The following is a 26432-nucleotide window of genomic DNA, read 5'->3' as shown; positions in this document are numbered from 1 at the left end:
CAAAAGTTTTATTCCCAAGTGTTAAACAAAATGTTCTAATATTGCCAGAGCTTCTTTTTCTAGGCCTTCCCCCCACAAATTTATAAGAAAAAATGAATTTATTTCTCAAAAATTGTTAGCATTTCAGAATCATGCATTTAGGCAGAATTCAACATGACTCAGTGCAAATGGCCCGAACAATGGGCATTTCTGCTACCTAACATCATCATCACTAAAAAAATGAGTAATGAACTTCAAGAGCTCTGCAAAGACCTGGAAGCCATTTGAAAGCCTGAACCAAGCTCACTGCCACATTCCCTTTCCATCACTTAACTGGCTTTGCTATGGGAGCTGGGGGGCACTGGGAGATTCACTGGCTGGGGACTTCACGCCCATCTGCGCTCTGCTTCTCTCGGCTTGGGTGATAACACACTCACCTGCGTGACTCCGCGATATTCCTTCTGCAGATCCTCTGCTTGGCATATCTGTGGAGAAAATAAGACATCACCAATGTACGTGCCCACTCGGGGTACAGAAACAGTGTTTAGTTTTGCAGATAAGGTGATGCTCGTCTGTGCAAACAGATTTTCATTCTTCCTTTCTTTTGAGCATTTAGCTATTTCTGTATTGAATGGATGTGAAATTACATGAGCTCTGACGATGTGAATAATGCATGAGATTTAAGACAAACACATGAAAGGAGCTTCTTTTTCATGTCAAACAATTCTTTATTTTTTATGGTACAAATTAAAAGTGACAGATCTGAAGCTGTTAAGAAATACACAAAGTGCAGCTTTACTGACCATACAGATATTGCTCTAGATTAAGTACAGTTTTTGTCAGTTTATTTATTTTTTTATTTATTTTTTTTTTCATGTTAAGCAACCTGTGCAGATAAATCAGCTTTGGTTTCAAAGTCAGAGTAGTAAGGAGCTTTTAAATATCCAGTTTGGTTTCTTGGTCACAAGTCCACCACATCAACTCCTTTTGGAATTATTAGCATTTTTTTAACAACACAATACAGTCCATTTCATACTGCCATCTTTCCCGCTGCATGCTCCATGCATGGAAAAACAGATCTCTTTGCAGTCCTTCATAAGTGACCCTGGTGACCATTCTGTAGATTATAGCACATAGGACAAAAAAAATAATAATAGTAATAATAATAATAATAATAATATCACTTTTTAACAATAAATAAACAAATGTGCCCCACATAATCTCAAGTTGGAAACAAGCAAACCACATGACAAAAAGCTCATTACAAAATGTTATCCAAACAGATTTTACAGTCAACCATGACATGGAAATTAACTTCCTCTCTTATCTTCTTATTTGAATGTTGGTCAATAACTGGGTACAAGTAGAGTGCTGAGGTAAAACACTGATGAACAGTTTTATTTTTGTATTTCTTTTTTTTTTTTTTTTAATAGTAACAGTTTAGTATTGCGAGATTGTCAGCAACATTTAGCCATATCTATACAATGTGCATATACCTACATACATTGAGCTTTGGTCCAGCATTGAGAAGACGAGCAAAGGCATTTTACATATTTCTTTTTGGTTATAGCTTGAGTTCTTTGATACGCCTCTACTTGTTCCTTCCTAGCTCCTTTTTGCTTTCTTGTTCTCTCTTTTTTTTCCTTTTTTTTTCTTTTTTTTTCTTTTTTCTTTTTTTTTTTTCAGTAATAACATAAAGAAACTGGAACCATTTGAATGCATTTGATTTCTTCAACTGTCCAAAATAGCTTTTTAGTGAAAAAACATAAAAAGAAAAAATCAGAACAGCAAGTGAACCCTTGGTTCATTATTCAAATAATAACTATCTATATATATATATTAAAAAATTCAATGATCAATAAATCAGAAAACCATTAAACCTTCACATATGACTGAAGAGACTTTTGTTTCATTTGCTGGTAGCAATCTATCTTTTAGTCACATGCAAAATTAAAAGGTATTCAAATGTAATCGATACAAGAAATTTGTTTACAAATGGAAACCAGAAATGTTACCGGTAACAAAATAAAACAAAATATTTATGGCCCCCAAAAGATGTATAACTCACACATAATTTGTCTTCCTAAGAATCTGTTCAGGCACCATTTATGCCTCATAGCAAAAATTTGTTTATAAAAAAATTAATATAAGAAGCATTACAACACTTTATAAATAATTTACAAAACATAATACAAAATTAGAAAACTGTAAAAAAAATCACTGCACATGAATGGTTTTAAGACTGTGGGATGAACATCATTTTTTCTTCCAAGCTGGCGATTTATATTTATTTTACATTTTCACTGTCCTAGTTATATCCTTCCGATATGTACTGTGGAACAGAAAAGAGCTTATATAACTGCTGCCAGCATATTTTTAAACATTTAGTAGCTTTTGTACACCGTTTAGCTAACTTTTCTTCTTGGGGGACTTTTTCATCACAAAATTTAGCACAGTCCCTGGAAAAACTGGAAATTTAGATTTTAGACAAAAAATGGTTGATGTTTTTGTTCCCAGGCTGTTGATGATAGGGGCAAAGGGAGGGCACACGGCCTCTAAGGTGGCTGAACAGGTAAAATGTTCATGGTGTTAATGACCAGACAATTAGCAGCATACTGGAGACATGGGTAGAGCTTCAGGAGCATTCACTTCCAAATTGGTGTTTGTTCTTCCTTGTTTCCCTGCTGGCTTCTGGGTGGTCTCCTGAACATTATGTAAATCGAATTATGGCCATAAGTTTAGCTCTGTTTGGTATAGATATCACAGATATATATACCCACGGATATAGGTATCCACGGATAGAGGGGGAAAAAAGAGAACCCAGAGGGGCAGATGTTGCTGTGAGGCTATTTCACATGCTCAGCTTGGGTAAAGTGGCTTTTTTGTCCCTCACACAATTTACCTGTGGTTACTGATTATTTTTTTTCCCCAACAGATATTTATATATCAACAGTTGGAAAAGAGTCAATAACAATTCACACTCTCCTCCTCATAAAAGCAATACTGAAAATATTTTTAAACGTACCCTGCTGAAGCTTAAAGCCTAAAATGCATTCACTGGACATGAGCCCAGCCCCGAGTACTGGATCCTCAGTGCTCTTCAACACTGACCTTTGGGAGTGCTCACATTTAGATGCAGTTTCTGGCAGAGATGACTGTCTCTGAAGCCTTAAAACTCTACCAGCCATGCAGCAAATACCCCATGTTACAAGGCAAATCCCATTAATAAAATATCCCATTAATAAAATAGCGAGGGTCAGATTCAAAGGCCAGTGAAATTAATGGAAGCCCCTTTCTTTCACTAATTTTTTTTGAGTTCTTGAAAACATAATTTTGTAAGAGGGGTGCTATTTGAATACCCCAGCACTTTGTAAGCCTTCTTCAATGTCTCGGGTAGACAAGCAAAAATCCAGTACAATGATCCTGAGGTCAGCGAACACAATCAGGAGTTATACCAGCAGAATTTTTACTCTACCACCTCTACAGTAAGTTGAACCAAATGCCAGATGTTAACTTGTGGTAAGCCCTGATCATGAGGCAGCTCACATCCTAACAATGGGCTAAAGCCCAGAGGCTGGAGCAGAAATCAGCACGACGAAAATTGCAGGTAACCTTCATGGGTCACCCATACCCCATCCAGAACCCTTAACACCCTTCTCTCCCTGTGAGCCTTGGTACACTCCTAAGTCCAATGGTCACAGTATTTTAGAAGATGCTTGTCCCATCAACATGGAAGTCATAGAGATAAGTTGTCTTTAAAGGAAAATTCACCTGAAACATACTGCAGGTGACCAACCTCACTATTCCCAAAGGATATTCAATGGGTTTCCTAAATCCTGATTGCTTAATCTAGCCAGTGATCACAGCAGATACCTGCAGAAACTCACCCTGAAGAATTCAACCACTGAAGAATTCAACAGGGCAAACATAAATATCGGGATGACCAAAAAGGCAGAAGGAACCAAGCACCACCAGTGAGGCAGTCCACAGTAATGTAATGATCAGACCATCCTCATCACTTCTTGGTCTGCTTGTTTTCATCAGAGTCTCAAGAAATTTCTTTGGCTAGCAGACTTTGGAGAGAAATTGCTTCAAACAGAACTATAATATAGATGCAGTACTGAACCAAGCGTGTAGTTTATGTTTATACTACAAAATGAGTTTTGGTAACCTCTCCAGGTTTGTGGCCAAAGGACAGAGAAATCCCAAGCTATGCAGTTGACAATAAACACAATGTTCAGTGTGAGCTGACAGTTCATCAGACACAATTCTAATCCTTCCTTGTCCTCTATTGCATTTCGGCATATCAATATAAAAGTGTTTAGGCTGCACTTTTCTTTTTAAAAATCTTCAAACAGTATTGGGTTATGAGGGTATGGGGAAGGGGTGGAGGATGAGCTCAGGGTGGGAGGCAGCAAAAAGAGTCAGAAAAAAAAATCAAAAAACATAATGCAAACCAAGATTTACACCCTTAGAAGAGAAATACCAAATCCCGCAAATCACAATAAAAACAAATGATTTTTGGCACCCAAACACTTGGAGATTGCAAAACTGTCGACTAAAAGCAAACGAAAGAAAAGGAGGTGACCATGATGGAATGGCTTTAACACCTGTTTGTACACACCTGCAGGGGGTGCAATCAAGGATGAGAGAAATTAATCCTGTTGTTTTCGTCTTTGCAAAATACAAATGTAAAAAATCATAACACAATTTTACACCCATAAAAGAGTAGACTAACAATCTAGTTTGCAATGCCATGTTTCTGACTTTGGTTAATAGTTTTCATAGTGAATCAGCACTTGATACCTGAAAGGCTACAGTCACTCCTCCAGGTGGCAGGCTTGTATTCTCTTTTAAACAGATAAAAGATTTTTTTCTTTTTTTTTTTCTTTTTTTTTTTTTCCTTAAAATGTGTTCACATTTTCATAATATACAGAAAAAAGTAAGCAGTTATTTGGTTTACTTTAAGTCCATTTAAAAAAAACTGGCTTTTTCTTTTTTTGGGGGAACTAATTCTACGACACACACACACACACAAAGTGTTGTGTAGTTTTTTGTTTTGTTTTTATATAGGAAAACCCATGGACATTTATAAACTGTTCTGTCCTTCTTGTAGTTTTCTCAGTCTTTTACTTACAAGGGTGATGAACAGGTATTTTCACAGAGTTCGAATGGTTACGTTTCTGTTGGTGCAGGGTTTGTTTTTTTGTGTGTGGTTTTGTTTTGTTTTGCTTTTAGGAGTTTTCTTCCAGAGAGTCTGTTAAGGGCTCCATAGGAACTGCTGTTGCAGGCTCGTGTTGTTTCAAACGTTTAATTGTGTTCTTCAGTGCTTGCCTCTTATTGCAGAACCAAACTCTAACTACTTCCCGGTCATAGTTCAGTTTCTCTGCAATCTCTGTCATTTCCTGCCCAGAGGGGTGCGTGTTCTTCTCAAAGTGGGCATTCAAGATCTCAAGGGCTTGTGGCGTGAATGAGGTACGCCTCTTGCGCTTTTTGGATGGTTCGCTTCCGATAAACTCGGTAAGGTTCTGCATACCTGCTCGATGGCGGGCCTCAGCCTCAGCCATCCACCGCTCAAGCACCGGCTTTATCTTCTGGGCACTTTTAGGGGTGATGTCCAGCTTTTCAAACCTGGCAGGATACAAAAGGCCAGGGTTCAGTTTGGCTGTCAGACTGCTAGCTATAGTGTTCTCTTGGGCTTCCTGTGGTAGGAAAAAGTGGCTTCTCAGGATGGTGTGTCTGAGGGAAAATTGAGAAAGAAGAGTCTTACACTGATGCTCTGCCAGGGTGGGACTTCCTGCCTGCCTGACTAATTGACTGGCAGAGGTAATTTACAATGGATTACGAAAACTATCAGATAGGTATATCTATAAATATACTTATATAGCTAGATATTTAAGCTAACACAAAACGAACACTACAACAAAATTCTAAGCACACTAAGTAACACAGGTTATGCGTACCATTTTCATATTTCTGATGATCTTCAAAACCCTTAAGGCTAAGTCTAATTACAGGAAATGACATCAAAGGCAATTGATTTTTATCATCTCATCCTTGCGATTAATCCCTTTGTTTCCTCCCCATTCCCATCTTGTCCAAATACCACAGCTTTAATAATACAAACCAATGGCAGTTACTAGCCTCTGAATATCAGGTTTCCTTTCCTTTCATTTTTCAGCAATTTTCACTGTTTGCAAGTTAACGCTATATCCCTTTTCTGGGTCGGAAACAGATTCCCATAGCTCTGGTGGTGTTCATCTGAAACAGCTGGACACTTTGCAATTATCTTGACTACCCCCACAATGTGCAAAGACAGACTCATGTTTTCCAGATGAAACCCAACATAATAGTCTACTAATATGCTGTGGCACCAAGCTGGGTTTATTGTGGGATTTCTGCAAACTGTACCAGAATGATATCATTTCCTGTAAATGAGGTCTTCTATATATCATTTTGCCATCAAAAGTATTTTGCCAAACCAGATTTTACAAGTATTATAAAACATCTGGAAAAGCAGCTACACAAAGCTTTAATCCTTTCAAAAACAAGCAGAAGAGCTGAGTTCATTCTTCAATTCTTATAAGTACTTGTTTCTTTCATTTATCAAGTTCATCCTCTCTTGCTATGCATTAAAAAAGTCTTAGCCCAGTTCCTCTGATGCCACCCATTTGTATTTCTCCACTTCACCTATGTCCACACCATCATATATTGTGGTATTTAACGCTGTGGAAAGGTGACAATTATTGCACGGTGCTGCTGCCCTCTCCAGCCCACCCAGTGCTCAAGCACCACTGCTGCTGCTAATCACAACGTGCTTGGGAGGTGAGACTGACCGAATTGATGCTTTCGTGCAAAACAACTCAGTGGCTGGAGTTGGTGATTTTTAGTGTCTATATTCGGCATATGGCAGCTGCAGAAAATATTTCAGCAAGAAACAAAGCATTTCTCACAAACAAAGAATGAGACAAGAAATAATTTCAAATAGTAACATGGCAAAGAATTTGTAACCAGTTCCTGGCATCCTAGAGTGGGATTGACTGCATGGTGTCCTTCCTTGGTGTCCAGTGATATTTCGTTCAGAAGTGTATGTTTTAGAACTCATTGTGCCAAGTTAAGACAGTGCAATTATTTGCACACAGAACATACCGGCAAAGTGGTATATTGCTGATATGACCTGCAAAGGGCACTGGAAGACTCTACTTCTGCCTCTAAGTTGGTTGTTCAACTTGCTTACCTTACTGCCCTTTCCATTATCCTGGAGTTTATAATGAATCTCCTTTGTTACCATTAAAAGAAATGTTAAACCTACTATTTCCAAGGAGCAGCAAACTACCACTGAAGCAGCATGTCTTGGTGCTTAACAAGAAATGCACAGTCATAGCAGATTATTACACCCCAAAATGAGATCCATTTGTGAGGGTCAAAGGAAGGAAAAAAAAAAAAGATAACTTTGCATGTAGCTGGGACCAGCTTTTGCATCCAGTCCTCCTGTTCTGAGCCATTTACACCTCTAAGGGGGCAAAATTTGCCCTCTGTCAAAGGTCTCCACATTTAGGGCTTTAGTTAGCCATGTCTGTGCTCCAACTTCCTCTTTATTTGGGTTTTCATGATAATAGATTAGTGAAGAAACTTTCTCTTAGTAAAATTCAAACCATCCCCAGTGGTTTTCTCAGACATGAGGTAGGTGAAGGAAATGAGGACACAGCAAACTAGACATAAGCAAAGGAAACTGCAATTTATCACTTAAAAGTATAGTAAGTTAAACAGCATCTTAAGGCTACAACAAATTGGCAATTGCTAAAAACTCCACCTGTTTTAGGCATTCTTTACCAATTGACCATACAAAAGAAAAAAAAAATAATCCTTAGCAACAGGGAGCAATAGCATCCATATCATTGGCATTGCTTGTTAGTGTTGATACTGCAGTACATGTTGTTTGGCATAACGATATACAAGTCTTGAAACAAATTTCCCAGCAGTAGTATCCTTGTATAGACTGAATAAAGGTTATTTTCTACAGGGAGGTATCTTATAAGAAAAAACAGTAGGGGAGGCCATAGAAGTGAGAGGATCCTATGGAGCTTTTTGTATTTAACAACAATCAATGGGTTTTATGGAAAATCATTGAGCAAAATGTGAGCTGCAAGCTCACTACCCCATACTGATGTTATTTATAACCTTAGTCTTAAACTGCAGGAAAAGTACACTTCTGTTCTATGGGGAATACATTAAAAGTATAAAGAGCAGATAAAAAGACAGAGCATTTCATGGATCACCAAGAACAAAATCCACTTAAATGAGCTTAGAGTTGGTTTCTTGGCTTTCACTGATGGAGAAGGACTATAAGGCATTGCCCAAGAGGAAAACGCTGTTACCTAAGTGTGTTTGTTACCTCATGCATAAACATGGGATTACTGTAACACACATACATGCATATACGGTGTTTGCTTCTAACTAACTCTGTCAAGACTGTATTATCATTTCGTATGATTAGGACAGATTTCTACTCCTGCTTTGCATACATGGGTTGTCATTTTTTTTTTTTAATAAACATTTAGGTGTTAAAAGATGAATAGCTGCCGGTTTGCAAGATAGCAGGAAGGATAATTTTTTCCTTTCTGTGTTGCCTAGGTAAATCATCAATAACATCCTATATGTGAAGTGCTAACCGTAGTAATACAAGTTTTAACTTAGCAGGGATGCAGACATGAAATATTTGTTCAGTAACCCTATCTGTAGAAAATGGCACAGTATGAAGAGGGTCAGCTGGTCTTTATCCAGCACCAGCAGGGTCTCCAGCTTGTCTACTGAATTAAGTCTCAGTGCCAGGAATATTGTTTCTCACTTGTTTAAAAAAGAAGAAGGGAAAAAAAGAAGACTAAAGTTACTTCAGGGCTACACAAGAACATCTTATTTGCCAGATACCAACATCATTGGCTAGTTTAAATCTCAGAATAAATAATACATTCTAAAGACATATGACTCAAATGTGAGCATGCTCCTCACAATAAACTGAATAATTCTGAAGAACAAAGAGAGGAGAGGAGAGTTTATGATGTAACTTGTTACCTGCAGATGGCAGACTGGCTATAGGCTGGGCCTTCGGTGGCGCTTAGGGCTTGGCCAACTTGAGTCTGTGTCAGGCCAAGGGACAGGCGCCGGATTTTAAAAGCTTTGGCAAATTCTCGGATTTCTTCCAGATTCACCCCATCCACTTCTCCAGTGGCTGTTTGAGGATCTGTTGAAATATTTTTTGAATTGTGTCAGTTCTTCTTGTCACGTACGAGTGGGCTAGGCTTACACCATGCTTCATTGTCAAGCTGTTCGTGTTTATTTTAATCATAGAATACTTCTCCCTTTCTCTTCTTCCCCAAACAGAAACAAGCTTGCCTTGCTAGGTGTGTTATGAAGCATGTTCAGATTGCTAAAATGCTAACTATGCAGCCGTGCTTCCAAGTGGTGGTGAAAGATGTTCAAAGACATATTTCATTGCTGAACTCCTGAGAAAAGGCCAACTCACCTCAGAGTGAGGGAGTGGCTGGGCTCCACACTGTCATTTGTGCCTTGCAAAATCTCCCCCACTTTTGACAAGTCGTTCCCTGTGTCCCCTTCTCATTACATACAGAAGAAAGGCAGCTGTTAATATATTTATTTGCAGTCTATGGGGACTGCTAAACATGCACATAAACTGCTTTTTTTTTTTTTTTCAATTTGAAATCAAGACTTTCCACTTTATCTAAAATGAATGCTAAATAAGGAAATTCATAAACCTTCCTTCCCTTTTCTGCAACAACCAGACCAAACCACCAGCCAAGCATCCAAACTAACCCAGCAAAAAAACAAGCCCAAACACAAAAAAATCCTCCTTCATTTAAAAATCATCTTTTAAAATATGTCCCTGTGAGAAGCAGCCTTTCAAGCTTTTCTTTCTGCCTCCCGTCAGGTTGATAATCAAGGAGCACTGTATTTGCAACATCAGCCATTAGGTTTTGGATGGTAATGCTGCACAATTTTTTACTTTTACATTAGCCCCTCAGAAGATAATGCTTATGATGCTGTGAGAATAAATCTGTCCTTCCTCTCCATAGCAGTTTTACTGACACAGAAGCCTTTGTCCCTGAAAGGGCACATAATAAAGCATGTCTACCACAGGAAAGCTCCTTTGGTGCTGGATAACTCGGTCAATTTAGGACTTATCAAGGGAAATGACACAACAGCTGGAGAATGGAACTTTTTTTTCCCCCCAAGCTACTGATCCCTGGCTAAATGAAAGCGTTTGCCAAGCTGGAGACAGCATGGGACTGGGATGGTGGAAGATTTCAAAGTGTTGTGCAATCCTGCGTGTAGTGAAGCCATTCTCCCAGCGAGATATCTCTATTGTTCTTCACCTCATTCCTCAGACTTCTTAGGTGAAAAGTTTGCAGCACAATAACCCATCAATTTCTGTAAATGCAAGCAGTTGTCCAAGGACAGTGCTAGACTACATTACTATTCTGAACCCTATATTACAGTGGCTCCTGCTAGTGCTGCTATAGCTAAGGGCATGTCAGCACTACAGTAACAGGGCTTTTATTTTCAGTGGTTTATAAACCTGATGTAAAATTCCCTTATGATGGAAATGTCCTATAAAAAATCTTTTAGTCCAATAATAGAGACAGAGGAAGAGGTTTTTCTGCTATATAAATTCAGCCTATATCGATTCGAAGCCTGAGTGAAAGAAGCACATGAAGAAATAGGATTTTAAAAATACACATCTGTGTAACCATGGAATATATGAACTATGTGTACAGGTAAACACATACACAGACTGAACCTGGTTTTGACAATGCACCACGCTCCTGCTCTCAGTGCTGTGCTTGAGCTCACCTGTACGTACATCCATGTACTCAGTCAGTGTAAAGTTAGGATACATATTATTTGCTTATGAGTAGTGGGGGGCTATTAGAGAGGCTACTCAGATTTGAAAAGTAATTGACTTTGCAGATGTGAAATATTCCTACTTATCCTATACATGGTCTACCTAGCATACCAGTTGTGATTTTCATAGATACAGAGTGGAGCTGGATGCTTATCAGCCCTTTGGTTCTCTGAAGAGCAAATTATACATGTACAAAATACCATAAATTATAATGGCCTCAAAGACTCCCTTGAGTAAATTGCACTAAGATGGTGACTTTCCTCACCGCTTTCCTTCCTTTTAAGGCCTCTGACTAGGGTGGTCAGGGATGTGACAAAGTACAATTCAGATGTTCCCAGAGAACTCTCAAGGTAGCAAACTCTATTGCTGTCATCTGTAACCCGTCTCCCCCTCAAACGCCTGTAAGGAATAACGAGGGAGTTACGAAAGCTAAGGGGTTATATGCTTGCTCATGGTTATACAGAAATTCTGTCATGTTCTGCTAAATTCTTCTGATACAATGCTTAGAACACTGAGTATCATGAAAAGTCCTTTCCTGCTTGGGGGTCTTGGATGAGGGAACAATTAGGCTGAGCTCTCCTTAAAATAAGAAAGAACGTTATGATGCACTTCAGTAATATGGGAGTAGATCCTTATATATGGTGTAGCATTTGTTGACAAAAAGGCTTCACTCTTATATAGTGTCTTTGGGAGGAAGAAAGTGCTAACGGGTGGACAAAAACACTGAAGCCTTTTATTCCTGAACTCTAGGAAAAACAGTGTTTGTATCAAATCAGAACCACTTCTACTTCAGGTGTGATTCAAAGTCCTTTGAAAACCATAGAAATAGTCCCTTGATTTCTATAAGCTTCATATTACTCATGCAGTACTACAAAGCCTTTCCTACTGACATCATATAACAGCACCAGTCTGTTTTACTCTGTTGCCATTAAAATGCCATCAATACATAATCTTGGACCCTGCGGACTCATACATACACATGCATAAATATACACAAATAGATAATGGATTTGTTTTTAATAAATTCTGAGCTCTCAGAACACTTAAGTGTATAGTTTATTTCACATTTTAGGACGAGTAGTTGATTGAAGACTGTAAATAAACTGATGCTTTTCAAATTAAGCGGATATCCTAGAGATGGCTGCACAGTGCCAAGAGGAAAATAAAGAATACCAAACTCATTGAGTGGTTAGGATCTACAGTTTCAGCATTTAGAGTAAAGATTCCCAAGGTACATTATGGCTACATACTCTATTGCTGCTGTGTCTATGAAACTAACAGGCACTGAACAAAGGTGAGAGTTGTCTGGGACCACTGTATGGGACATATGTATAGCAGAAGAAGAAAAAGGCAGGCAGCTAAAATTCCCCCAAATGTCCTGGTGAATGGTGAAGGTGGGTGAGCAGAGCAGAAGAAAAAAATCCACAGGCTCTCCTGCACTGAAAACCACTTTTTTCCTTCAGAAGGAAATTCTACTCCCACTTTTGAATTCTCTCAAAATTCCATGAGTTTGTTGGTGAATGCAAAGTCTTTGTGATTTTAATAGTGACAGGAAAGAGTTACTACAGAGAATCAGTGAACCCTGAAAGAGAAAGCAAATTCCTGTTGTGCAGAATTCTGTCTTGGGAGCGATTACAGGTGATTTCCCCAGTCAGACAGGAGGAGAAATAGCTGGCAGAGGAAGTCCAAGAGAATGTAAATTGGATGAGAGAGGTGGGACAAAACACTGTTAATGAGAAATAGACTGGAGCTCACGGGAAAGAGAAGAATAATTTGTGGGAGGCATTTTAATTTAATAGATGACAGTAAAATGAATTTGGAGGGAAGAAAGGACCTTCATGGAGACACAAATCTCCAAGCATGAGGGGAAAACAAACAGAAATTTCCACAAAGAGAATATATGGTAGAAAAGGTGAAGAAATAAGAAGAGGGGTGCCTCTGAGAAGAAGAAAATGAAATGTAAAAAAGGAGGAATGACAATGTAGAATTGAATGAAGAGAAAGCAAAGGAAAGAAAGGATAAAACAATATGAAAAAAACACACAGAAAGGGCATGAAGAGTGGAGATGAGTCTTGCAGTCATTACTTAGGCAGACCTTCTTTTAAAATGTCCTTTCTCTGGAAACATAATTGTCTTAAGAAGAACTAGCCTTGGTTGCTGGTGAGGAATGATGGACCGAGGATGAGACAAAAGGGAGAAGCTATGAAGAATGAAACAGTGCAGGGAAAAAAAGGACATAAAAATAAAATAAAATAAAATAAAATAAAATAAAATAAAATAAAATAAAATAAAATAAAATAAAATATTATGGGACATCACAAGAGGAATAAATCTATAAAATAAATGAAGGGAAGTAGTAAGAGATTAAGGAAACGCACTTTTTTAGAAGGTAGGAAACGTTAAAAAATGTAATATCATAAAGAAAATATGACTAGAATGAAAAATGAAATGAATAAAAACTAAGAACCTGAAACACTGAAGTTACTAAAGACCAATCCTGATCCCTTTATCAAGGGATTTTAATAATTTCACTCATATGACATGACCTCTGGTAGAGAGTGTTACTCTCTCTCAGTAAGTGTGCAGAGCCTTGCCTGAACCAATTACTTAACTATTGAAGTTGCTGTAAGCAACCCAATTAATAAAATAAGGTAGCTGAATTTGTCTTGAATTTTACTACATTTGGCAACAGTTTCTGGAATATGGTGAATCTCTACTGAGGTGCTTGACTCTGGAAGGCTGGACTACAGCTTTGGAATGAATGAGAAATTGAAAATAACCATATTCCTGCCTCACAAGTGGTAAAACAGTTGAAGAGATATTCAGGAGGCCACAAGCCTCTTGATTTCTGTTTCTCTGTTTCCTGCTACCCATGGGCCTATGGATTTATTGTCATGACCACTGACTCATTGCAGGCTTTATCCCACTAAAGACTTTGGATGGACTTTGGCAGGCTCTAGGTTTCAATTGCAGGCCTGTTAAACAAAGCTCTGCTGGCCACTGGGGAAGTTGGGGTGCTAAGAAGGCTCTGTCCCATCACGGGCCATGTGCTTGGCATAGAGGTGATCCTACCCTTCAGGGATCTGCACCCGGAAACTGAGTGTATTCTGCAAGTGAGCAAAACAGGGAGGCACTTTCTGTCCATTTGTTTCCCCATGTGCAGGCACAGCTGTATGCAAATGGGTTTTTATACTCCTAAAGCAATTTTCAAATTCATGAAGATCAATTAAGACAGTTTATCTAAAAAGGTGCTATTGTCAACAACAATGAAAAACTCTAAAAAATGCATCTTGCTTTACTTTTCATGTTTTGTTACACAGGCGGTTTGATCTTTTCCTACTGAAATGACTGTATTTTCCTCTTTCTCGTAGGCTCTTTTCACATTAGAAGAAACCAGCGGGTAGCTCTCTTGTTCTCTGGAACATTGGCACTTATATGTCACCTCAAGCAGGTTTATGCAAGCAGTGTTAAATCCAGTTTGTGGTTGGCTAGATGTTATCGAGAATATGCTGGACAACTATCAAGGATAACTGTTTTGTTGATCTCTCCCTCACATTATGCACCCTTTTGGTCTTGAATAGCTAGGGACTGGATGAAGGCTGAAAAATAAGTTTAGATCAGTTCCATATCTTTTTATTCTTAGAATCCTAGAATATCCCGAGTTGGAAGGGACCCATAAGGATCATCAGGTCCAACTCCTGGCACCACACAGGTCTACCGAAAATTTTAGACCATGTGACTAAGTGCACAGTTCAATTGCTTCTTAAATTCAGATAGGCTTGGTGCAGTGACTACTTTACTGGGGAGCCTTGTGCTGTTATCATCACACTTTTTTTATAGGCAATTCCTATAATCACCCTCTCCCTTTGGAATGCTCTTAAGACCCGAGTCCCAATGAATTAATTCCCATGGACAACACAGCCCTCAGTCTACTTGTATGAAATGCATTTTCTTTGCCCTGAGTTCCCCACTTATTGATTTAATCAAGCTGTTCTTCAGTTTTGAGCAAGGGAGAAGAACTCCAACTATCTTCTCTGTTCCATTCATGATCACTGTCAGGGTATTAACTACGGCTAAGTTTTGCCCTCTGCTCAGCCCTCTGCTGCCAGAAGCAAGACCAACCCTTACCCTTCTACAAGCCCCTACCTCAGATATCATACAAACTGGGCAACAGTTTAGTGAACCAGGTAGTGAAGAAACCCTGGGACAGTGTCCTCCCATATTACATGATTCATCCCTTGAACAATGATGCAAAGAATGAAGGATGAGGAAAAAAAAACCAACAGTGATTCTGTGATTTTAATCACAACACATCTGGTTATTACAAAATTCATGTTACAAGAGGAGTTAGATACAGTTGCACAAAGTACTCTTTTCCTAGCATCCCCTAAACTTTGAGTGACTTAGCTTGTAAAGTTAAAAGGGCTTCTTCCAGGTTGCTTTTATTGTGTAGAGTGCTTATCCACATGGGGAAATTCACTGGAATAACTTTTTGGGGTAGAGTACCCCTAAGTAGTTATTGTAAAATATATATATATATATATACAAATATATATATATATATTTTATAACAGTGCCTGCAAGGGAAGCTAGTCTGGACCAGCAATTGAGAAGAAACTTATTCTGCACCAGCTATCTTAGTCAATTTTCCCACATAGGTAAAGGGTAACTATGAATTTTTAATGTGAAGCATCTTATTCAACTTCTTTCCAGAAGCTTGTCTACATGAGAAAATTTACTGACAGAACAATAGCAGTACCTTTCACTGTAATTATATCTGTATCTATACATTTTATGTACTTACAGCTACCCATGTAGTTGTGTTTATTTCTGAATAGGAGTATTCACATTGGGAATTATACTAGCATAATTTTACCACTATAGCTCTGCTAGTAATTTTCCCATGTAAACAATCTCTGAAGTAATCCAATCAAGATTTAAAAAAAAAAACTTTTCCAAGCCCTCCATAAGCTTGCATCAGTCATATATTTTCCATTACCAACACGATGTGAGCTACACTGTTTACTTGAAGTATGCACACAGCGTATCTTTGAACAAGGTCATCCAATACAGTTAGATTTTTGCAGATGTGCAAAAACTGTTAATGCTTCTTATGCATACTTCCAGCCTGTTGTTCTTGCTATGCGAAGACCAAAGTTAATGCTAATTAGGTAACAGTGAAGACTCTGAAATGCGTGACTTAGAAGAAAGGGCTGGTAAGGAGGTTAGCTGTTACAATCCCAGACATGAAACTCAGTTATTTCACTGCAGCATGATGCTCTCTCCTCTCCCACATCTTACAGTTCTTGGTTGCTTAAATTGTACAAGCTTTTCCTGGCAAGAAAGGTCTCATGTTCTAGATTTGTGCAGTGCTACATTTGGTAAAACAGTTTACTACAATAACTAAGCAAGCGAACAACAATGAAAAAGCAACTTAAGCAGAAGTAAGATACACCAAATATTAAGCAATATAATTACACTGACTGATTCAAAAAATTCTAATTTCAGAAAAACATAAGCTACATTTGAGTTTTAATAATTGCCCAGCGTTGACAAAGTCAATTAACAGCTGCTACCATTTTAATGAACATTTTTAGCATTGTTTGCAATTTCTCAAGGCATGTTTACCTTAAGCCCCATCCATCACAGCACTTAGCAGTCCTTATTCATAAGAGTCACTCTAGTTAGCAATATACAATCTAATATATGGAAAAAAAGAAGGAAGGAAAGCAGATCAGGAAACTCAGCAGTAAGGAGGACAAACGGGGGAGAAGTAAGGAGAGACAGGGAGCAATACTTACTGCTGACTAATTGGCCAACACTCAAAGCTGAAGAGGAGGAGGATGAGGAGGAAGAAGAGGAAGCCTGACGCACTGGGCTTTGAGACATAGATGCTTGACTGTGAGCCAAATGCAGGAGATTGGGTTGTGAGGCTGCTTGTCCCACTTGCGTCTGGGAGGGCTGATGGAGCTAAATGTTAAAATGTAAAAATAGGTATTTAGAAAATGAAGCAGTAATAGGAAACTTTCAATGCACCATCTCACCCATCTATTTCCAGGGAACAAATCCCCTAAGAACATTAAATACCACAGACTCGGTTCAGATGACAGTGTTACAGTAGGAACAATTTGAACTTCCTTGCATTCTGACTTGCCATTTTTTTCTCAGTTTAAGCAGATACTTAATCTAATTAGCAGCTAAATACTTGTTTGAAATGGATGATGAGAGATCTATGACATTCCCAGTAGCATTCTGATTTAATAAATACATGTCCTTACCTGTGTTCTGACTCAAGAAGTCAGACTTTTATTCCCTACATGGATTCTCAAATAAATCAGCATTGTTTCAAAAAAGGATCTTTTCATACTGCAGGACCAGGGCCAAGAACAGTGGGAATGGGGAAGAGAAGATAAGGTGGGGGGAGATCCCTTTCCTACAGAAAGGAATAATTTGTTGTATGACATTGGATCTAGCAAACAAACTAAAATGTTGAAATCTTACTTCTCAAATGATAAATTGTCCTTTCTTAAAACACGCAGTGAAACTCCTGAACCCCATTCGCATCAGGACTGTGTCAAGTAAGACATATCTAAAAAGTCCAGCAAGTTCTGTAGATGCAAATGATACGCTGTGATATATGCATCTGGCTTTAGAAATGTTTTGTTTACACATTTTACAGTAGTGTAGTCTTTGGTCCTTCACTAGAGGAAAACAAAGAACCATTAATCCCTTCAGCCTAAAATAAACTTTCATATGGGATTGAAAACTAAGATTCTCTGCTACTGATTTTTACATAAAACTTCCAGCAAATTCAAAGGGTAGTCTGTATACAGAATTAAGGTACATGATAGTGTTGTGGTTTAACCTGGCTGGCAGCTCAGCACCACACAGCCGTTTGCTCACTCCCCACCCCCAGTGGGATGGGGGAGAGAATCGGAAAAAAAAAAAAAGTAAAAGCTCATGGGCTGAGAAAAAGACAGTTTAGTAGGACAGAAAAGGAAGAGAAATAATAACAATAACAATGATAATAATAATAATAATAATATGTACAAAACAAGCGATATACGATGCAATTGCTTACCACCAGCTGACTGATGCCCCCCAGCCTGCCCCCAAGCAGTGGTCCCCTCTACCGTGGCCAGCCCCCCCATATTATATGTTCAGCATGACATCATATGGTATGGGACATCCCTTTGGCCAGTTTGGGTCAGCTGTCCTGGGTCTGTCCCCTCCCAGCTCCTGCTGCACCCCCAGCCTGCCCGCTGGCAGGACAGAGCGAGAAGCTGAAAAGTCCTTGGCTTGGTGTAAGCACTGCTCTGCAACAACTAAAACATCAGTGTGTTATCAGCATTATTCTCATCCTAAATCCAAAACACAGCACCACACCAGCTACTAGGAGGAAAATTAACTCTATCCTAGCCAAAACCAGGACAGACAGACTTACAGTTTTGTGTTGGCCTCTAGTCATCCATTTCATAGCCTACTAATATAGTAACATAGTCCTGAGGCACTCAGGTGACTGGTACTTAATATACCTTTATTTTATATCGATCCTTGATACTGATCAAAAAAGACTGACAAAACGTACTAAAAGGCTTCACTTTTAAGCGATAGCCATTATTTATATTCTCAGAAAGGGGGAAATATAGAGGCCTGTTTGGCCTTGCTCAAAGTCAGTGATTTAAATCCATTTCTTGAATTCTAAGGAATGTAAGCTTTTCTCTTTTGATATTTAACTTAACAAATGACTTCAGAAAAGGAGCTGAATTCATTAGTAATACTAAAATTATATATAATATGCTCTCAGAACACATAGAAATGACTGATGCTAAGTAGACAACAAATTGTATGGCACAGTAGATAAAGGCACCTGATCACATTCAAGATGAACGGAATACATATGAACAATTTTAATGACATTATTCCTGTTATGAGTCTGCTTAAGCATGGAAAAACTACAACTCTTTTTTTTTTTTTCCCTGCAATGTAACACAAAATGAAGCCAGAAACCTTGAGTTATCCTTTAATAACAATGAAAATTATTTATCTGTCCAAGTTTAGTCTATTCTGACTTCTCTGCGGACTAATAAATAAAAACATTTTATTATCTTGAGGAGCTTTTCTTTTCTAACAAGTTTTAAAAGAGAAAACTGGCACTGTATCAAGGGGATAACAGTTGAGAAACTGATTGAAAGGCTTCCAGGTTTCAGACTCATGCAAGCATTGGGCATCTGTGAAAAAAAATCACGAAAAACTGGATTTTATCTACAGAGCACTTCCAACCCAGAATGTCTACTTTTGTACTATCTTCTTTTAGGGAAGAAGCCCACTAGAAAGGCTGGCCTCCTCTGAATGCTGCAGAAAAGGACGGCCCATCCATTACACACGCAGAACTCCAGGCTGGAGCCTTTAGAAATCAGACTGGAAAAGAGAATTTATTTGGGCTCTGGGTCTATCGTCAGAGGGATTCTCTGGCAACACTAAAGATTTCTGCCTAGGTGAGGGAAGAAAAATACTGTATTTTGATGAGTTAGATGCTTCCACACTGGCTGGAATAGTCTTAGAGATGTTAGTGTTTATCTGCGAGGATGGAGGAGCAAATGCGGTGGCTATTTTTAAAAAGAAAGATCTGCAAAATTATAGTCCAGTCAACTAAACTTCAACCCCTGGAAAAGTACTGAAGAAAATAATCAAACAATTTGCAAGCACCTGAAAGAAAACAAGGTAGTAACAGACAACATGGATTGTTAGGAACAAACTGTGTCAAACCAATCTGATCTCCCTGTAAGACAGGGTAATTGGCCTTGTGGACAGGGAAAAAGCAGTAGGTGGTTTGACTTTACAAGTCTCTCGACACTCCCTCGTGTGACATTCTTTATAACCTAGGGAAACATAGTTTAGATGAAACTGCTGCAGAATGAATGCAAAAGTAGTTGGAAACCAGACCTGAGAGGATGGTTATCTATCTGCTGAAACAGATGTGTGCATGGATGGTGCTTCACAGAAGCAGAAACAGGAAAGACTATTCAATATTTTCCTAATGACATGGATGATGAAGAAGAGGATATGTTTACTAAATTTAAATGTTGATGCCATGCTGGGAGGGACTTTTGGTAGGCTGAAATACAGGATTAGAATTCATAATGATCGTGTCAGTTTGAATGTGCCACCAAGAACAGCGGTGTTGCAAAAGCGAAGAAAAGGCAACTCCCATAATGAACTGTGTGAGCAAGAGTGACGTCTGTAATGCATGTGAAGAATCTTCTTTTCTACTAATCACTGGAATGGCCTCAGTAAAGGCAGCACTGTGTCCATAGCTGGATGCCACACTTGAGAAAAAAAAATGGACTCCCAAAGGCCTGGGAGTTATGTGAAGCTTATGAAGATGCCTGGAAGGAACTGGTCATGTTTAATCTAAAGAAAGGAAGACTGAGTGGGATATGTTATCTGCCTCAAATACAGGCAGAGCTAATGAAAAGAGGAGAGAATGAGTCTGTCCTGTATTTTGTAGAGGACAAGATGAAGTGCAATACTCTGGAAGATTCAAATTAGATGGTGGGAAAAGCTTTCTAACATGGCAGTGAAGCACTGGCATAAATTACTGGGGGAACTGACTAGGTTCATATGAGAGTGCTTAGCAGCAAGTTAGACAAATACAGGAACAGCTGCTCCACCTGGGAACAGCAAAGGTGATTGGATAATCTCTTAAACTATAGCTTTCCAGCCTTATTTTTTTTAATGATTCTGTGTCATTTTCTACCAGTATTTCGCAGGTAGAAATACATGGTCATGTAAGAGACAGATAGCATATGCAACATGTTCAGGCCACAATGCACATATAGTACATGAAAGTTCAACTGCTGAGTATGGACACAGTAAAATGAATGTTTCCAGAAAGCACCAAAATGAGTGGACATTCTCCAGTTTGCACCTGCAAAGTAAGCACACAGCCACCATGTAGCACATGCACAGCACGCTGATTAAGTCTAGGAAATGTTTGATTCTCTTCACAAGTTTTGCACATTGCATTTGCAAATGCATTTGTGAAATAACTGGGATCCCAAGAACCTTGGCAGTTTCTTTTGTTAAACCTCTGGGAATCTTTGGATGAATGTATGAAATTGTCAGAATTTTAGCTGGACAAAAAGTTCTATGGAGAGTAAAGTCTGGATGAACAGTGACTAGGTGCAACAGCAATTGTTGGTTTCTAACTCAATGCTTATGAGGGAAAAGGGAACAATGGGGTTGGAAAAGCTGAAGAGTCACCTTAAAGCCTGACCAGGGACTAAGGAAGAATTCTATCTTCAACACCCTACATAATTTTCAGCACACCCCCTGTTTTACAGATGTGATGGTTAAGCTGTGAATGTCCCGCTTAAAGAACAATGATAGTTATCTATGACATGAAATTGCATTAAAATACTCTCTCTCTTTTCATCTACTATAATTTCCATTCCAGAAATAGCCTTAAGGAGAGGCGATGATTAGATTATCAATTAGATTCCAGATGACAGAATCAATTCAAACTTGCAATAGCTGACTTTTCCCAATTTTGGACACGTACATATGGTATGAATTATATTTATGACTGTTGTACATTTTCCATCCAAAGACAGAAGAAGGCACAGAAATTACAGAAGCAGTTGCTGTTAAGTGCCATTCTGTGTAGGTGGATATAGTAGACATGCCGAGAATGATGACTGTATGCAACACTGATCAGTATCTGGCAGGAATATATGTATGCACACTACAGCTAGAGGAATAGGATGAATATGAGAAACATAAAGTGCAGCATAATACTTTATAAGAATAAGCTGGAAAATGCAAAGGGCCTGATTCTTATCTTCTTTACATCAGTTTTACATTCTGCTGTCAACAGTGAAAGTGGTATTGCTTGATAATGGCAAAGAAAAATGAATTAGGTCTGTAAGACTGAATTTTATGCTTAAGTTACGTATGTAGTATATTCCCGCTCCTGGGATGGTTGACTGGAACCCTATATTTAGGTCCCCTCATGAGATCAGGGGTATTGTTCCCTGCATCCAGGAAGTTACGGGATAGTGACAGGGAAACAAGGAATTTTACATAAGCTCAGGAAAGGCAAAAAGGCCAAGTGGAAATAAAGAAAAAACTTTTGAGAGTTGCCATGTATCCTAACAGAACTGCTACTGGTTTTACAGAATCTGGACAAAAAAAACAGGGCAAATTATGGCCCTAATGGAAGGGAGAAGAAACCAATGGGCTTAAATTACAGTAACAGAGGCTAGGGTCAGGCAATAGGAAGACCTTTTTAATGCTAAGGAGAAGTAGCCTAAATTGCCTTGGGATGTCAGGGAATCTCCACCACTGGAGGTTCTTGAGAACAGGTTAAACAAACATTTGTCAAGAGTGATACAGGGACAGTTGATCCTGCCTATGGGGAGGGGATGGACTGCATGACCTCTTCGGGACCTCTCCGCTCCTATTTTTCTATGATTCAGTGAAAAGGAAATCTGAGAGACAAGGAAACACAACAAATTAGAGTAGACAGAGGTGAAAAAGACAAGTATAACAAAAAAGGCAGAAGAGATGAAACTAGCAGGAGTGGCACAAAGAGCAAGAAATATATTTGGAACAATCCCCTTTATGATACAAATAAAAATTCAATGTATTTCTGATGTCAGCTAGTTCTTCCTGGGAAATACAGATACTAGCTCTAATAAAGACTAAGTCCATGGAAGATTTTGATGTAAAAATGCTTTCCCAAATACTTTGAAATGACACCTTAATGCCTTGCAGAAGTAGTAGTTTAAGTTTTTCATGCTTCCATTTTTGCTGTAAGCTGAGCTCTCTGATCAGTCTACATTTCCTAAAATGTTCCACGTGCTTTTTTTTTTTTTTTTTTTTTTGATAAAGAGTGGTGGTGTACCATAACCTTTATTTGATTTGAGAGCACCATGGCAGAAGAAATCTGTCTTCAAACCTACTCATACTGCATGACCAGACATGGGCTTCAAAAATGTTTTCTTAAATCTTCCAGCAAGTTAAAAGAACAAGTTATTACACATATCCCCACACTTTATGCTAAATTGTTTTCACAGCAATTCTGCCAGAAAGTTTCCACTGGGGCTCAAATACTGTAGCCCATCACCCGAATTTAGCTTACTCAACTAAATTCAAGTAAGTGAATATGTGAATATGAAAACTATTTGATGCTTAATGAGTATTTTCTCCCTTAGTATAGGATAATATAGTATAAAGGACCTCTATACACATTGCTTAGACTGACAGAATAGATACATTTGGAAACTAGAATAAGAAATCTCTTTGGGTCCACACAGGCTGTGCACATGCTCAGCTCTGAATGAAGACAAAAGGAAAGAAGTCCTGGTGTGGTGTGGACACAACTGGGGATAGGACTTTGGCAGCATCTGACTAGGATTTCCATTTGAAGCCTTACTGTGGGATCAAAGTATGCGCTGTAATTACAGGTCTCTGGGCTCTCTAAATGATGTGGAGAACACAGATGGTTGTCTGTAGAACATATAATCTTATATGCACATCAGGTGCATTGGTCATCTTTCTGACTCCCATCAGGAATGATATAATATCACTGTTACAGTAATAGACTTAAAGGTATAGGTAAGGGTGTAATTCAAAGGTAACAGCAACGTTCCTACAGTGAAGTGTTTTACTTTCTCTATGGCTCAGTTCCTTAGAATGATACGGGTAGTATAGTAATATCTTCCTATTCCCAAAGGTGTGGTGCAGTTATATTGTCTTTTTTTGAGAAATCTTATTCCTGCAAGTGCAGATGCCATAAAGAAAACTGGTCAGGAAGAGACCTATGTTACAAGCCAAACGTTCATGCAAGGAAGTCTCAGGTATTCTTGTAATCGTGAGTATTGAAATCTAGTATTCTATCCATAGACAAAATGGCATGATGCAATGCTGATGATAGAGGAAAAGAGAAAAAGTGAGAAAAATTGTCATGCACATCACTGAAAGTCATCTACTATAAAAAGCAAAAGAAAAAAAAGTTGGACTGAGACAAAACAGTTTAGTGGCTATGTTGAAACAGAAAAAAAAGAGTGCATTTCTCATAAAACAGGACAGCAACAAAGTAATAAGAGCGTAGCAAAGAAAAAAAAAGATTGAGAGCTGGTTAGATTTTAACTGAAGAGAGGAAAACAAGGGATTGCATGGAGTTGTGATAATGAGATGGTAGAGTGTATGTGGTAAGTTGAGACTGCAGAAAGAAAATGTCTGGCATGGAATTGGGAAAGTAGCTGTACTAAGAATGACCATATACTCATCTGAGAGCTGTCTTTTCAACAACTAATCTGGAGCATGACAGCCAATGACAATGAAGATTGGGAACTGACTACGTAAGAAAATCTTGCCTAGGAGCTCGTTTTATTGTGTCAGAGTTGGCAGAAGCCCAAAGCTAGTAGTGCTATAAGACACGATGAAATATGAAAAGTTCTGGCAGGCAGTGTAGATAAAACACGACTGAGGACAACTGAGACTACAGGCCAGATTTAATGAATCTAATATGTAGAAAGGAAAAGCCAGACAACAGCAAGAAGGGAACCCTCTTGATGAGGTCCACTGGAGAACTATGTAACATGCAGAAGGTGCTTCTGTGTGCTGTAGGCAAGCAAATGGTTATGAAAACACAAGTTATTAGGAAACCTGTTTAAGGAATCTATAAACAAGAGTGTATTTTGAATCCCAGTGTTTTCTGGCAGCTGGATTCTTCTTACCTAACTTCACTCATGCAAGAATTAGCTTTCTATCCTAAAACAGCTGTCTTAGCTCCCTCTCTAGTTAGTGGAGACAACAGATACTTTTAGATACATGTAAGAGATTCAATCTATCTCAAATGGTTCTTTTTTCAGCAGTGCGAGTTGCCTTCTGGACATGCCTATCTCTCTGTTCCTCTATGGGAAATCTAGTTAACTAGCGTTCACCAGGTATCTAACAGCTGTACAGCTAATGTTAAGCAAGTTGAATCCTTTCTTCTATTTCTGACCCTCCTAAGACTCCAATTTTTGGTTCAAGATCTTCTGTCAGCCATGTTGGTGCCATGTGTTGTTAAAAGTACAAAAGAACTCCTTAAAACAAGGTTTTCAAATCTGGTAGCAAATGAAAACACTAACAAATTGTTAGAACAAGATAATTTGTTCTTGGAAAAAATGTTCATTTAACCATATGATCTGGATTGTGACAAAATCCCTCCTGAAAGACATGAAGGAAGTGTAGAACTTAAGGTTGCAAGGTACTTTTCTATAATGAGATATAGACGGCTTAAAAAAGCAAGAAACATAAAATTCAGAAATAAATAATCCTTTTTCAAGGAAGGAGACTACAAGTGGAGATCACAGGATTTATAACAAATTTTGTTGACTGGTTGCAAGCAGCAAGAAAAGATGGTGAACAATGGTGAACTTGAATTAGCAGGAGAAATGCATGAATTTCTTAAGTCAATATAGAATACCATGAACAATTTACAGAACCTGTTTACAACATACTGAGGGAGCATTATGACAGATGAAATACAGAGTAGGTGCAAAAGTGATTCACATTAAAAGGAACCATTTTAGTGACTCACATGGTAATGATCAGGGAAGCAAATATGTATCATTGTGGATACATCTACTTATTGAAAAACCTGCTCAATGAGCAGAGAGAAAAAAAGCAGGATGATAGACTGTATTGAGATAAAGACAGAAAATAATGCTGGAAATATAATGTTATTATATAAATCAGTGATGCATCCTCACTGTTTTCATGGCATTCAGTTCTGATCACAAAATCTCTAAGAGATTATTGTGGAAATTGAAATGGTTGAGAAATGGCCAGTAAAAATTATTAAAGCCAAAGCAGAGCTTGTTTATGAACAGAGATAAAAAGGACAGACCACAACAGGAGTGAAAACAGCTGCCCCCTTTAGAAAGTCATTACAGTTTTTAGGAGAATTCTTAGTGTAGATACTGTTGCTTAGTTTAGTAAAATCTTGGAAAACAGTGAAAACACTGAAGCTGTAACTATTCAAGTTAGTTTAAAGAGGAACACCCCAGCAGTGTGCTCAGGTGGCCAAGAAGGCTGACAGCATCAAGGCTTGTATCAGAAATAGTGTGGCCAGCAGCACTAGGGAAGTGATTGCCCCCCTGTACTTGGCTCTGGTGAGACTAAACCTTGAAAACTGTGTTCAGCTTTGGGCCCCTCACTACAAGAAGGACACTGAGGTGTTGGAGCGTGTCCAGAGAAGGGCAACAAAGCTGTTGAGGTGTCTAGAGAATAAGTCTTATGAGGAGTGTTTGAGGGAGCTGGGGTTGTTTAGTCCGGAGAAGAGGAGGCTCAGGGAGACTTTATTGCACTCTACAAGTACTTGAAAGGAGGTTGTAGTGGGGTGGGGGTCAGTCTCTTCTCCCAAGCAACAAAAAATAAGACAAAGGGAAATGGCCTGAAGTTGTGCTAGAGGAGGTTTAGGTTGGATATTAGGAAAAAATTCTTCAGTGAGAGGGTTGTGAAGCATTGGATCAGGCTG

The 26432-nt window shown here is 38.6% G+C and overlaps 1 protein-coding gene across 2 annotated transcripts in view; it reads right to left on the bottom strand.

Moving 5' to 3' along the window:
• Positions 1–683: 683 nt before the first annotated feature.
• The window catches only part of POU6F2 (POU class 6 homeobox 2), a 328223-nt gene continuing 302474 nt past the window's right edge, over positions 684–26432 (bottom strand). Inside the window, exons 8-10 of one of the 2 annotated variants that reach the window (XM_083823117.1) lie at positions 16702–16870; positions 9052–9220; positions 684–5718 (exon numbers count right to left, since the gene is read on the bottom strand). In XM_083823117.1, the coding sequence (XP_083679243.1) occupies positions 5214–5718; positions 9052–9220; positions 16702–16870 (843 nt within the window). In that variant the 3' untranslated portion in view covers positions 684–5213. The remainder of the gene's footprint in view (positions 5719–9051; positions 9221–16701; positions 16871–26432) is intronic. The other variant, XM_083823118.1, reaches the window with a different exon arrangement.

This window comes from Anser anser (genome assembly GCF_964211835.1).
Source record: "Anser anser genome assembly, chromosome: 2".
In the NCBI taxonomy this organism is placed as follows: Eukaryota; Metazoa; Chordata; class Aves; order Anseriformes; family Anatidae; genus Anser; species Anser anser.
Note: the sequence above shows the minus strand (reverse complement) of the source record. Positions and strands in the feature narration are given on the sequence as shown.